Source organism: Xiphophorus couchianus, chromosome 3 (assembly GCF_001444195.1).
Source record: "Xiphophorus couchianus chromosome 3, X_couchianus-1.0, whole genome shotgun sequence".
Lineage (NCBI taxonomy): Eukaryota > Metazoa > Chordata > Actinopteri > Cyprinodontiformes > Poeciliidae > Xiphophorus > Xiphophorus couchianus.
Window position 1 is genome coordinate 7562306 of NC_040230.1, and position 14945 is coordinate 7577250.

Genomic DNA, 14945 nt, shown 5'->3' on the forward strand with positions numbered 1-14945 from the left:
GAGTTATGTCTTTTTCACATTTGTACATCTTCAGTGTTAATTTTTGGCCAGTCTTCTTTGTAAAATATCTCAGGCTGAGTGAGATCTAAATGAAGAATGTCGGTGCCACGGAATGATAAAGGCTTGGCGTTTGACTGTGCCAACCTCTCATGTAAATATACTAAACTGTAACCCATTCTATTGTATCTCTGTCTGTATGTTTAAAGTGATTATCTAGCTGAAAGGTTAACAGTCTCAGATTTTCCACTCTCCAAGATGTTTTCTTTTACAATTGTCCTGAATATCAGCTTCATTCGTTTTCCCATCAGTGGTAAAGGAATCCCACTGATTCCTTTCCCACTCCCTGCTAAGGAAAGGAATCCCTACTGAATGATGCTGCCACCAACATGTTTGCAATAAGGATGATGAGTTCAAGGTAGTAATATACAGTGTTGGTTTTCTTCCACACATAGCGTTATGCATGTCAACAGGTTCAATTTTGGTCTCCTTTGATAATAGCACCTTTTTCTGCATGTCTGATGTCTACGTGGCTTTTGGCAAACTAAGTTTTTTCAGCTCAACTCTCAAAGAGCCAGATGTGTTAAATACACAAGTCATGGTTTTACAGTGAATACATTCTCCAACCTGAGCAACGGATCTATTTAGCTTCTGCATTTAGTGTCAATTTAGATTTATGATCATGTTGAAGTATGTTTGCACTTAAACCAAACTATTTCAGTTTTAGAGGATATATTTAATAGTTTCTTTATAGAATGCTTAAAGTTTGGGATTTGATTTTTCTAAACTTGTTCATATTTATTTATTTAAGTTTATTTGATAGGGACAGACACACATCAACATAGACAAACTGAACAGAACAGTAGCCCCATGTTTGCTAATAGCAACTTGCTATTGCTATTAGCTTTGCTTACAGCAACAGCTAATTCGCAGCACTTGTCCCTAGATGGGCTTTTAAACAGTGCATCTTAAAACTAGTAATAATCATTTAAAATAGCACAATATAACTCACTTCTTAACTAATTTGATGTGTTCCTTAGTGTTTGTGATGCTATTTGTTCTTTAATGTTCTCCTACAAATGAAATCTCTGCAACACTCACACTACAGATGGCTTCAACATTAAATTACATGCAAGTGGACTCTCTTAATGGGTGACTTCTGAAGACAACTGGCTGCACTGAAGTTTATTTGAGGTTACAGAGCAAACATTGCTAAACCCAAAACACAAATACATTGCTTTTTGTTTTTTAAACCATGTATCATTAACAATAACTTGTGCTGATCTGTCAAGTTAAATCAAATCAAAAGACATTGTAGTTTGTAGTTGTGATGTGACAAAAACAGAAAATTAATTCCCACGGTATGAAAACTGAATGATTCATTTCTTTCCCCCTGTTTCTCTAAATGACAAACAGCACCGGCTGATCACACAGACACAAGAATCAGTCTGATGAGGTTATTTTTGTATTCTTTTTTTTTTATTTTGTCGTGCTTTGTTTCTTTCCCCTATAAAGAAATAGTTAGCTATATATATCAACAGTGGCACATGGACTCTAAAATAAACAGGTGTGAAAGACAGGAGAAGAGACAACTAGGCACAGGAGACAAAGAGAGAGAAATACTGGGAAAGAGAGGAAAGGTAAAGAGGAAAAAGAGTGAAAAATGACAGCAAGTTTATTTTTTCTACAGTAAAACCAAAAAAAAACAAAAACCATGGGAAGTGTACATTTCTTTAACATTTACAATTATAATAATAACAACGGCAATAATAATAACAGTAACAACAATCAGAATTGTTCAAATAATAGCAATAATTATTTAAAAAAATCAATAAGACCTCTGTTTTTTTCATAAAGACAATTTTTTTTTTCATTTTTATATTTTCTTTAAAGATCACTGGACAGTAGTTTGTTCGGTGTTGCACCTCTAAAGGCTAATATTCTGTGTTAGTATAGTTGCTTTATAATGCGTTTCAATAGTAAACAGTTTTCTTAATTCTTAAAAGTTTAATTTAACTCATGTCACTGTTCTTTTTTATACAAACAAAGAATTCAGAGATATGTATACTTGTTCTGTGGACGTGTATGTATGGATGTGTGCATGTAGCTGCATACGCCGGTTTTGTTCTCTTGTTCGCTCCTTTTTGACAGCTCCCCTCTTTTTCTTATTGGAACTTTTTAAACCTTTTTATCCTCTTAATGACATTCTAAAATAATTAAGCTTCTCTTTAATGCCTCTGCAAGTCATATTCCTTTCTTCCTTCTTGGGAACGCAGCCCGACGCTAATCCTTTCATTATTACGGGGCCAACAACAGGGGAACGGTAGGGGGGGGGAACACTGAGAAGAAGAGGGACTGAAAGAGAGGGAGGAGAGCATGGTAACAGGTGTACGGAGAGGATGTTGAGAATCACCTTTTTGTTTCACTCTTGAACTGAAAGGAGGGGTATCACTTTAAGTTTTCTTTAAAAACTAGCTAAACAACAAGAAATTCAGCTTATTGCCACAATCCAGATACTTCTCGCAGCTTTGGTAGGGAATTATGGACAAGCTGTGCTTCGTCGATGAGATACGACCGTAATATGAAAAATCTCTGTAATTTACCATCAAGCACAAAGTAGCTTCTGCTCAAGTTTCCCCTCCACCACCTCCTTCCCCACCCTCCCTGCGCAGCTCTCCTGCTGTCCCCTTCGGTTAGAGATTGGGCTTTGTGAAATAGATTCTTCTATTCTCCAGGCGGTGAATTACAGCAGTCATCTGCCTCTAATTCCCCTTCCACTTTGGCGGCTGCACAGGCGAGGCAGAGAGGGGCCACTTTTCATTGTGTGGCCCTTTTCCTTCTTGATCTAAATAATTATGGGATCATTTCGCTTTTGCCTACATTCACTTCACTCCGTCGCCGCTCTTTCGCTCTCTCCAGCAGTCCGGGACTTACAGTTCTGTATATTGCACAGTCGTTGATGTCTGGTGGGGCCGAGCGGCTCTCCGTCTCTCGGTCTGTCTCTTGGGTTATGCGAGTGTATATGGAGGAGATGGAGTGGAATGGAGTGTGATGGATTGGCTATGTGTAGTACAGTCGCTTTCCGAAGGCTGCCTGTTATGGCGAATTGTGTCGGAGTGTTGGGGTGTGTTCGTGTGTGTGTGTATTTATATATATACTGTATATAAGGTTGGAGGCAGGGAGCGGGAGGGGTAGGGGTATGAGGTCAGAAGAGAAGGGATTAACAAAATGAAGGGCTACAGTAGGTACTCCTTCTTGCCCTGGCTGGCGTCGTTCCCGTTGAGAAAAGCCTCCTGCACCTCGCCGTGTTCGTCCAAGCCGCTGGCCTCATGGGTGAGATAGGAACCTGGATGGGAAGAGCGAGAGAACAGAGAGAGAAAGAAAGAGAGAAGAAGGAGATTGTAGTGGGGTGGTTAGGTGGCAAAGCGTCATGATCATTGCAGCGCCATGCAGCGTTTTCACACCAATCAGCGCTCATATTACTGTGTTCCATACCTACAACTGATTAATCCATTAGTTTACTGATTGTTAGGTCAATACCAGGCAAGGATAGGCTCTCGTGTACGGTATGAGCCTACGGGGCAGAAAATTAGAGGTGGTGGATGGACGCATGGAGTCAGAGGAGGAGGAGAAGGTAATAGAAAAAAAGAGAGAATTATAGACAGAGTAAAAGAAGGAGAAGGAGAGAAGAAAAAATTGGTAGAAAAGGGTGGAGGTAATGTTAAGTGCAGGAGAACAAAATTTTGCTTGCATCAGCCACAAAACTATTCAAACTTATTTAAAAAAAAATAACCCAGGGGGTTTGTTTGGGGTACCGTTTTCACAAAACACGTTTTAATCTGGTTTCAGGACATATGAAGATGGATATGATTCTGCTGCGGTTGCACCTCCTGTATGCATGCATAATAATAATAAAATAACTACATAATAATAGCTGTTCTGACATGCTCCATTGTTCATACACCTTTAGATTCAACACCTTCAAACACAGTAACACCTGTTCATGATTGTAAGTCAAGAAGTTCTGATTTAAAGTCAAAGTTTTTTAAAACAGAGTATTTCTTTCTTGGGGAAGCAGCTGGTCACAAATGACTAACAAGAACAATTTGATTTCATCTCCGTGAGGAAACTATAAAAAGCCTGTTTTGGGAGAAAATCTTTGTTCAAGGGTTTACGAGAAGGCCAAATAACCTGCTCTAAATTCAGGGCTACATCAAGGGCTTTCTGATTTTGTCAAAATGTAATAATAGCCAGAACTGCAGCACATGATGATATAAACACCAAAAATAAAATAAAAATGATGAAATGAATAAAATTTAAGATATAACTGAAGATAACTTAAGTCTGTTTAGGAAAGTTAGGCTCATTTGTCTAAGGCCTTAAATTGAAAATGTTTAAAAACTATGCAGACATCAGTACATGACCTTATTAAAAAATCATTTTTAGAGAACTTTTACAACCATCCTTAATTAACAAATTATATAAATAAATCAGATAATAAATTAAATATTGAGTTCCATCTATGAAACTGGACAGAATAGGAAACGCTTTCCATCAGGAGATAGGTTCAAGCTCAAGCAAGTAACAGGAAAATAAAGTATTTTTGTTATTATCTGTCTAACGTATAGTAGACTCATGTCAATCAAAGTCAAAATGAGCCTGATTTTGTAGCATAAGATCTAAAAATCAACTGTGCTAAGATGCCTTCCATGTAAACAGAGTTGAGAAATGGGATGGTGAGAACCAAACGTCAGTGAAAGGAAACAGCCACATCCAGACTGGAGAAAGGAACTGCATATCATGGTAAAGAAGTTTTTAAAATGAAGAATATGATGTGTTTAAGGGCCTCAGAGAATCAGTGTCCCCGTTTTTTTCTTTTTACTAAAGAAAATACCGTCAAGGAGTATTGCTGAAAATCAGATTCAACCCTTTCTATAATCTCCAGAGAGGGAGGGAAAACTTTGACCTGTTAAACTTTAATTAGTCTTATACATTTTCACACCCAGAGACATGTCTCTTTTAGGGTTAAATAATATGCTTGATGTTTTATTTTTCTGTTGACTAATCATTACAGATTAGTGTGATTACTAATAAGTTAACTCCAAATTATATTAGTGAAAAAGCTCCAATAATTATTCAATTTAATCAAAGAGTTAATATTATTGGTTCTTATAGAAGTTATAGTTTTATTCTGCATATACAAAACCTTTTCACTGGACTTCAGCCAAGGGATGTTTCTGCAGTAGTGGCTATGCTAGAAAAGAGAACAAAACCCATGAAGCGTCTCTCATGTGTTTAACTTTTAAGAATAGGAGATGCCCAGCACTTGATTTATGTGTTTTGTTTTGACTCAGGCCATCTTTTGTTCCGCAATGCAGATTTAGTGTTCAAATAAATACTTAATTTTTTCTGTTTGGTACTATTTCAAATACTATTTCTACTTGCTAAATGCCAGAATAATGAGATAGATCTCCTTAATGAAGTTATTTAAAGTAGCCAGTTCAACTTCACTAAGATTAGTATGCATATAAACAAATTGGAAAGCCCCAGAAGATGACACATGTTGACATTCATCTATTCAAACATGTATACCCAGAGGACAAACCCCATGGGAAAAGTCCACTCATCATACCATTGAGGATAGAGATGGGATCTGCTGAAATGTGTGCATATCAACCGTAGAACAAAAGCAGAAGACTGTATGAAGATGCTGTCTGAAGCCGGTAAGAATGTGTTCAGAGGGTTATCAACAATGACGTAAGTCCTGGATGGACAAGCACTGAAAAGCTACTTAGAGCAGAAGAAATCATAATCCAAAAGCAACATAAAAAGCCAGACTGCAGTTTGCAAATGCCCCCAGTAACAGAGAACACTATGTGGAAGAATACTAAAGAACGAGCGCAAATGGATCTTCTAAATGGATCATGGCCACAAGCATGCAGACAAATTAATTACAAACTGCTTAAGGATGACAAATTAAATGTTTTGGAGCGCAATCATAAAGCCCTGATTTCAGTCCCATGGAAAATGTGTTGCAGGGTAGCCTACAAATCTGCCTCTGTTACATCAGTTCTGTCAGGAGGAATGAGCCAAATATTCCAGCACGCTATTGTGGATCCATAGTGGAAGGACATACAGAACATTTTACACAAGCTGCACAGTTTAAAAGGCAATTCCAGCAAACACTAAGGAGAAGTACTGTATGTACTTTCTTTATATTCTTTTGAAAACGAGAAAGGTTTTCAAAATCTAAAAAAGAAAAATATTACTTTGGCATTCAGCAAACAGAAATACTCTTAATTTTCCCAAAGATAAGACCCTTACAAAAAGAAAAGAAAAAAAAACAGAAAAAAGTAAGCTGTATGTTTAAAAGTAAGCTGCATGTTTTTTAACGTCAGGTCTCAACTGAGTATTTGCTACAAGGAAATTCCTAGACAGTGATTTAGGTTGGAACGGACCTTTTACTGCATCTTCAACAACGTTGTACTTCTCTATCTGGTTTCAACTGAATAAGCAGCTACATGTAACTCAGAGAGGGGCTTGTCTTTGCAAGTTGATGAAGAACTGTTTTGAGAAAAAGGCTTGTGTAATACAGAAGCAACACCAGCAGAAGTTATCTCCCAGCTGAAGAGTCCTTTCAGTCACAAAGTGAGTGACACTCTATTTCTCCTTACCATAGAGGTTGACTGACATGTTGACAGTTACAATGGACCAAAGACAAAGCTCTAATGGCCCCTGTCTCAACATTTATTGGTTGTAACAGTGCTGTCTCTCTGCTGATTGGCGGTCAAGTCATGGTGGATGTTGACAGACAGCTTGTCTGGCCATTGGGTGAGTTATCCTGTTTGCAGCTAGTCGCACTATTCCTAAATAATTTATTGGCAGCTGCTCAACATAGTGTAACACTTGCAATAATGGGGGCACTTATAAAGATAGAAAACAGTGGGAGACTTCCTTTGAGTCTTGATGCACTAACATACAGTAATAAAACATCTAGGTTACGCCTGTCTTTCCTGCTCCACCCTTTCTCTTTGGCTTCTCGGGCCAAGATCATTTATTATGGATAGCGCTTTGCCAGAAAGGAGCATCCAATCCATCCTAGTTTCTGTTGACAATTTTAACACGTTAGTTTAAATGATTGTTTACACAGAATCTAGATGTACCCAACTACTAATAAACTTTTAATAGGAAATTTACCAAAAGCTACAGCTGCAAGGAACCTTGCCAGTAGTAAAAGAATATTTTGTTATATTTGTGTTGTGCATTTGATATTATACTTTACCTTTCTGCCGGACAGAGCACCAGATGGTGACAATGAGGACACAGATGACGGTGAAAACCAGAAGGGCCAGAACGCCACCTATCACTGCATAAGGTACTGCGCTGTGAGTCTCAACCACTGCGCCGGGGTCTGAAAAAGAACAAAGCAAAAGAAAGAGAAAAAAAGAGAAAAACTGTGCATCAGTTCAGCATTGGGTAATTTAATAGGAACGTATGCAGATAAATGGAAGAAACAGAGGACTCCAGGCAAAGAAACTGAGACAAAGAAATAGATGGATCAAAATGAAAGCAGGACATAAAGGGGAGGTCAAAGAAAGCCCGTTAAAACGTTAACATGGGGAGGGTACCAGGAGCAAGACGTGAGAAAAGAAAATTCGATATCTCCCACCCAACTTGCATTATCACCCTTCATCACCCCCCACTGCACAGAATGCCAGACAATCTGAATGAGTGAGAAAAAGGAAAAATGAGAAGAGTGAATAAAGAAATAAGGTAGTCAGCCTTTACAAAGACACTTCTTCCAAGCACCTGTCAGGAGAACAATACAGTTTGAGTGATGGAAACTTTAAGTGTGTTTAGAATCCATGTAGTGCAACCTTCAAAAAAAAAAAAAAAAAAATCAACCCCGAATGAACTAGAGGAGATAAAAGGCTTGAAAAACCTGTGACCATTTTTAGATAGAAATGAAAACACAAGTATGTAATACTGTAAGCCTAAAAACACCTTATAATAACTTCAGAAACTGCTTCAAAGTAAAACACAGTTTAATAAAGAGAAAGAGAAGAAAGTTTGAATGCTCTCAGTGTGTTGCAGTCTTTATCACTCAATGATATCAGAAGGATGCAGTGCAATTAATGGGTGGGATTACTGGTTATCTCAGATAAAAGAGTAAAATAATTACCTTTAATTTCTAAATTAGCCCTTTGTTTTGTCACATATGCACGTTTGTGATGTGAAAAAATATTTTCTCCCCTGTCTGATTTAATCTGTTTTTCCTGTTTTTTTGTCACACTTAAACATTTCTGTAACAAATTGTTCTATAACAGGTTTGACTAGGATTTACCAAAGCCTCAGGAAAGAACTCTAACTCCAGACTGATCGACATCAGTCAGTTTATCTCATCATTGCATCAGTGTATGATTTCTTTATTGTGCAGATCAGGCAGTTATCTGGCCTGGTTGGGGATAGGGAAACTAAACAAAAAAATGTGGTTGATTATTAACAACATAGCAATTTAGTAAACATGCCTACACATATGTTGGTTTGGATGTTTTCTGTAACCGATTCTTGAATTTGAATGTTAATTTTGAATTCATATTATGTTCAAATCACACATTTTATTTTCAGCCAGAAGCAAACCAGCTGGATTCAGATTTGAACACAACACAAAAGAGAATACTCAAAATCTTGCATATGTTCTTTCATTTCCAGTAGGTTCCCTGCATTATTTGCAATAAACTCCATTTTTAATGGGTTAAAATCAATCAGGACACCAGAGTTAACCTTATAGAATGGTAAGAGCTTTTTCACTCATCTCTATGGAAAAGATAACAGGTAAGAACTTGCAGTTAATGGGCTGTAACATTCAATTAGTCTGCTGAAGGAAAGTCAAGCCCTGAGATATTGGGATGATCATGACTCGTTAGCTGAATAAGGAACCTGCAGCTAAATTGTTAGTTTCGCTTAATATACTCGTGTGGACTGCATCGCTTCAACAACAACGACTGTGTGGCAACAACAAAAGCAGCATGCATAAAGAAAAAAAGAAGCTTAAGATTGCATTCGAGATGAAATATACATGTCTGCGGAGTCCAGACAGCTGAGGCGCTGACAATAACAAAAACCTTTTGATGTGTTGCTGGGGAGCCCAACAGAAGGCAAGGCAGTTATTGATTCAGGATCTTTAGACTTCCATTGGACAGAATTAAAACATGAATCATTAATAAAGTGCTAACACACAGATCAAAGGGAGAAGGAGAGATTGATGGAGGAGAAGCAGGAAAAAAATGAAGAAAAGAAAGCTCATTCTTGTATATGTATTCCTTGGGCTCTCCCAAGGCGCTGTAATAAACTGATTAAGTGCATGATCACGTATTGACAGATGCGTGTATTATCAAAATGAATGCATCTGCAGTAACATGACGCATGGGATTCAAAGGCATTAAGACAGAGCGGTTGGTCAAAGCAATATTTCACAGGAGAAGAAAGAACCAAGCACTAAAGTGCACCTCATTCCCCCCATGCTAACCTGTTCTTAATCTGCTGCAGCCCAGAGCTCCACAGGAAATGACTGACATTATTTAAAATTGTGCTGTTTCTCCAAGGAGCCCCATGGAAGATGCACCAACGTTGACTAAACATCCGCCAAAGTGCTTTTCTTTACAGCTTTTCTTAAGACGTTTTTTTTTTTTTTTTTAAACTGCATCTCCTCGCATGCCGCAGGTGAACATCCTCCACCTGCCACAGAAGATGGCAGAGGCAAAAAGAGAGAACAAGAGGGTTGTTCCTGCTCCCTGTGCCTCATCTCTCCTTTTAAGTAACAGAGCAGACAGATAAGCTGAAGATGTGGAAAAAAGAAAGAGGAGATTACAGCAAGCATGTCTTTGTGGAAGAGCATTTATGAGATAAGTAGATTCTTTAGATGGAAAGAATTGAAAACCGGTGGAGATTTTTAAGTTACGCATTCAGGATACCAAAGTAATGGCAGTGTGAGTTTCTTAGACCTGCTGTGTTGCCCTTTTCTGGCAAAATGTGATCAAAAAGACCACCTGGATCCCAACTTTCACACCCCTGTTTTTCACTCCACATGTTGGCGTGTATTTATGCGTGTACGTGAGTGTGTGCAGATAAATATATTGCTCTAGCCCTCTGGAGACCTATGTCAGTCTCTAAGCTCTTCACGCAGATTCATTAACAGTACCCACCAAGCAGCAGAAAAACCAGCCGAACATCACAGACTCGCAAACACAAACGCTGACTGGGCGGTGTGTTTGTTAGCAGGGAGGCATCAAACAGCCGGCGATAAGAAACCAGAGAAGGTGATCGCTGCGCGTGGCGCATATCCGAGCTTACAGAGGCACATATACTAATGCAAATAGAGGGTCGAGGAAGGTCGAAGCACAAAGGAGTGTGTGTGTGTGTGGGGAGGCAGATGCAAGTGTGGGAAGAGGCCACCGGAGAACAGTGAAATTGGTGGTGAGGAGGGCGGCACCAAAAGCTGAGCAGGAGACGACAAAAAGAGAGACGGAGGCCAAGAGAAGCTGTAACCTGCAAGAGATGGGTCATGAGAATAATGGAGGAGGTTGGGGCCACAACAGTATTATTCCTACTTCTTTATTTTTTTCCATTTTAATCTGCATGCAAAGAGCAGTGTTACTCATGTCTCCATTATCACTGAAAATACTATATTAATAAGAAATGACTTTCAAGGAGTCTGTTTGGTAAAATTGATTTATACTTTCATTCTCCCCACCACGGAGCAGTAATGGCAACAATATACACACTCACACATGGGCTGTTAAATGTGCCAGCAAACAAATTACACCATGAATTCAGTTAATTAGACTTCGAGTGAGTGAATTTCAAAATTAAAAGCACAGTGCCAAGATGGTCACAGCTAACAGAATTATGTGAGCGATGAATTGGAGGAAGCAATTTTAGCTAAGTAGCCACAACCAGATCTTAAAATGAAATGGTCTGCTCTTGAAAACAAAATAAACACAAGAATTAAAGAAGTGCAAATTCTTGAAATATAAGCTGGAGTATTTAATGGATATTTCAACACGGAAGAAGGTAAAATTTTTGAATCATATTTGTTTTCAAACATTGATTTCCTATTGGTGATGTTAAATCCCAAAACATTTTAGCCTTTTTACTGCAAAACATTGCAATGCCTAGCCCAAATTTTCATGCTGCTTTAACTTCTTCACTATTCCAACACAAAGTCATGCATGATTTGGAAGGGAGGATGGGGGGGATTGATAAATGGCTTTCAATATTAGTATGGGCACAATTCTATAAATTGTGTCATGCATTTGATTTCAGCCAATAGCCTTTGCAGTAACAGAAACAAGACTTTTGGAGTGTCTACCAGGTTTCTACAATTGATGTATACTTTTCTTAACTCAAGTTCTGTCAGATTAATGAACAGCCATTTAAAATGCTCCTTTGAGATCATTTGAACAAACATCTTTACAGAACAGTCATATTCATATTGTAATTAAATGCAACACAGCAAATAAATTATTTAGGGTAATCAGAAAAAAAGGAGCTGTATAAGAATGCCTGATATAAGGTAATTTACAAATTTTATGTAACTAAAAAAAACTTATAATTTTCCTTCCACTTGACAATTTCGCAGTATTTTATGTTTGTCTATCATATAAAATTTCACTAAAATGTTTTAGTTTTTTGGAACAAAGGTATGAATACTTTTCAAAGGAATTATAAGTTTGATAAATTAATTTGGCTCATCTTTCATTAATTAAGGAGCTAAACCAGGCCATTACATATTACAGTACATTGCAATATGTACATTTTATTTAAGCTTTGCATCATTATTAAGTTTTTATTGATTAAAAACAGCATCATATTAGTAAATGAATTGTTCTTCTTGCAGGTTACAGCATTCGCTTAGCAATCTTGCTTCGAGGGTAGCAGAGGTGGGAGGAGAAAGTGTGTGTGCATGGTTTACCTTCTGGGTCCAGAAAGCGGCTGTTTGGCTTGAGGAGAGAGGTGGTGGGAGGAGTACTAGTAGGTTGGGTGGGTGGAGTGGTAGGAGCCATGGTAGTGACTGACACATTCTCTACAGACAGACAGGGAATGGAATGGCACAGACATACACAAACACTATTATCTACAGCATGCAGGGATACTAAAAAACACAGACATACTGTAGGTTTCACATTAGGGTTTACATAGCACATAATACATGGCAGGCGATTTGCTGAATGTAAATATTAATTGAGTTAATGGGTGCTCTCCTGTTAGCTTTGGGAGACAGACAAAATTACAGATGAACAAGCAACATCAGAGACATGTACATAATATAAAGCAGAACCCATAAACCTGAACACCTTTCATGAGACCTTGTTTTTCCCAGTAAAACCCAAACGAAAATGTTGCAATAAGTGGTCAAAACCTTAAAAGTCTTGTTGATAAACCTTGTGATCGATTTCAGTATTCAGCTTTTGTATAAACCTTATTAACATGCCAAATATTGTCCAGGCATATTTGCCCACTCTGCCTTGAAAAAATTCTTAAAATCAATCAAATTGTGAGGACAGCCTTTTGGACCAGCTCCTCTCCTGTCTCATCAATTTGGAAAAAAACATCCAGTTTTTGTAATGCGGCTGCTGTCTCATATTATCTCCACTTATTTATGACTGCCTTCACTGTACCATAACAAATAAATATTCCTAGGCATTTTTGTGCCCTTCTCTTGACTGGTAGCTTTGTACAGTTAGCTCAGTTTCATCTTTAACCTTTTTAACCTCTCTGAAAAGCTTTGTTAAATGATGCAAATGAGTAATTGTCAGGAAAGTCCTCATGGGGCAGCAAAACATTATTTCAGGATAATTAGATTTACTGTAATTGATCGCAGGTCTGAACTCAAGAGGACTGAATAAAAGTTTTGGAATGATTTATAAGGGTCTTGTTTTTCTTCTTGCACCACAAGAACTTGGTGATTTACCAGGGGCACATACACCTTTGACTTTCACTGTATAACTAATAAAGTCACTCTAAAATAGGATTATGAATGGCAAAGAAGTTTTCTTTTTCGTTTCCTAAGCTGCAACAAAACAAAGTTTGCTGTATTTCAGGGAAGAAATAATCTTTTTACAGCTTTGCAGGACAGTCAACTGGAACCCCCTTTGAAAAGATGTCAGCTCTGCCTTTTCAACATTTTGGGTCATAAAACAGAGGTATTTTAAATATTTCAGAATTTTCATTCATTTTGAAATAAATCCCAGTCACAGCTACAGAGATCTAACCCCAGTAAGTATGATGGTACTATTACCATGTTTCAATGTAAGTATGGTGTTCTTTTGATGATATGCCATCTTGTGTCAAACACAGGGAGTTTTGGTTCAAAATATCAAGCTCTGTTACTTCACACCATCCATATATGCGGAATACACCAGATCGATTCCTGTCAGCCTTTCCTCTGTTTCTGAGTGTTTTCCATGCCCTTTTATCATATCAGGGTCTTATCTAGTTTTTGTAAAGTCACTGTTATTCCATTTCCTCCAATTAATGAGATACAATCATGTGAATGTACAAAGTGATGCAGAATTCTCCATCTAAAATAGTAATATACTTAAATGTGATTAATCCCTTCAAATATCTGAATGGGTTCAAAGCAAAAGTCTACAAGCTTTAAAAGTTTGATGGAAATCTACCTGGCAGACTGGTATTCTTCAGGTCAATCGGAATATATCAGGAATAAATTTGTGACCAATGACACATTTTCCAAGCTTCGGTGGAAGCAGTGAAAGTCTGACAGATGCACACTCGTTGGAGCAGCGCCATGCGGGGGAACTGTCTCATTTGATGCTGAACAATAGCTTGGATCCTGACACCATCCTCCAAATCAATGGCAAAAACACAATGGCGAACGGAGAAGTAGAAAGAGACAAGTTCATATTGCTGTTAAACGAAAAATAATGGCTGACAAGAAGTACGAGGGAAATGAATAGTTAGGTGAGAGTGTGTGTGTGTTCGTGTTTATTAGTGCACGGTCCTCGGCACTTTTGAAGTCAGAAAAATCTGTCTTCATCAAAGTAACTTGAAAACTAACTGCAATATACGAGGCAGAGCTTGTTTTCAAAGATTTTGGCACTCATGCACGGTCATTCATGCTAGGTGAGCACATATGCTTACACAACAATGCATAATTGCTCCCCCCCTAACATACACACACAAAGATGCTGCCCTTTCTGCTCAGAAGTAATTTATTGGTAAGTATTCCTCTGTCTCTTCTCCCTATATCTCCCACTGGCCCTGAGATCATCAATCTCTTTTTGCACTCTTCTTTGTCAGCACTATACTTCGCTGCCTCCTGCTTTGTTTTTTCTCCTTACTTCAAGGCTAGCCTGTGTCTTTCTCCCTTTGAAATAAGTGTGTGATACGTTCTATAAAAAGACTAAGCAAAAGGGTGTAGGAAAAAATCTATTTACAGAGAAATTACCAAACTCCATCCACAGGGCTGTGGAAAAGTCTGCTTTTCCCCCCCTTTTGTCAAACTATGTTATGTTTTGTATTACCAAAATATATTGGATAACCCGAGTAAACACATAAAACAGTTTTTAAATGAATGAATTGAGCAAAAACACTCAATGCAGCACTAAAATAATGAAAGGCAAACCAGGACGTTCACCCTTGAACGGCTTCAAAATGAAGAAAATATATACAATTAAGATTTTGGAGTGATATGTTCTCCCACATCCCACATCACAGCTTCAGCTGATTTGGAGCATTTACTTAAATCCGAATGAAATAGAGGCATGAGCTTAAACACAATGTTTATGGTTGAACCTGGTTCCAGTCTGGCTGAATTAAAACAAAACTTAACAAAACTGGCTAATTATTGCAAATTCTTGATGGTAGTTGTTGCAAAGGGAGGAACAACTAACTATTATGTGTGGGTGCCTTTACTTTTTCCCAAA

The 14945-nt window shown here is 38.0% G+C and overlaps 1 protein-coding gene across 6 annotated transcripts in view; it reads right to left on the reverse strand.

Moving 5' to 3' along the window:
* Positions 1 to 1454: 1454 nt before the first annotated feature.
* cadm4 (cell adhesion molecule 4) overlaps positions 1455 to 14945 on the reverse strand; it is a 228537-nt gene continuing 215046 nt past the window's right edge. For 3 of the 6 annotated variants that reach the window (XM_028012101.1, XM_028012104.1, XM_028012102.1), the window contains exons 7-9: positions 11972 to 12082; positions 7280 to 7408; positions 1455 to 3343 (exon numbers count right to left, since the gene is read on the reverse strand). In XM_028012101.1, coding sequence (XP_027867902.1) covers positions 3234 to 3343; positions 7280 to 7408; positions 11972 to 12082 — 350 coding nt within the window. In that variant the 3' untranslated portion in view covers positions 1455 to 3233. Of the gene's footprint in view, positions 3344 to 3492; positions 3572 to 7279; positions 7409 to 11971; positions 12083 to 14945 lie in introns of all 6 variants that reach the window. The other 3 variants (XM_028012103.1, XM_028012106.1, XM_028012105.1) reach the window with 3 other exon arrangements.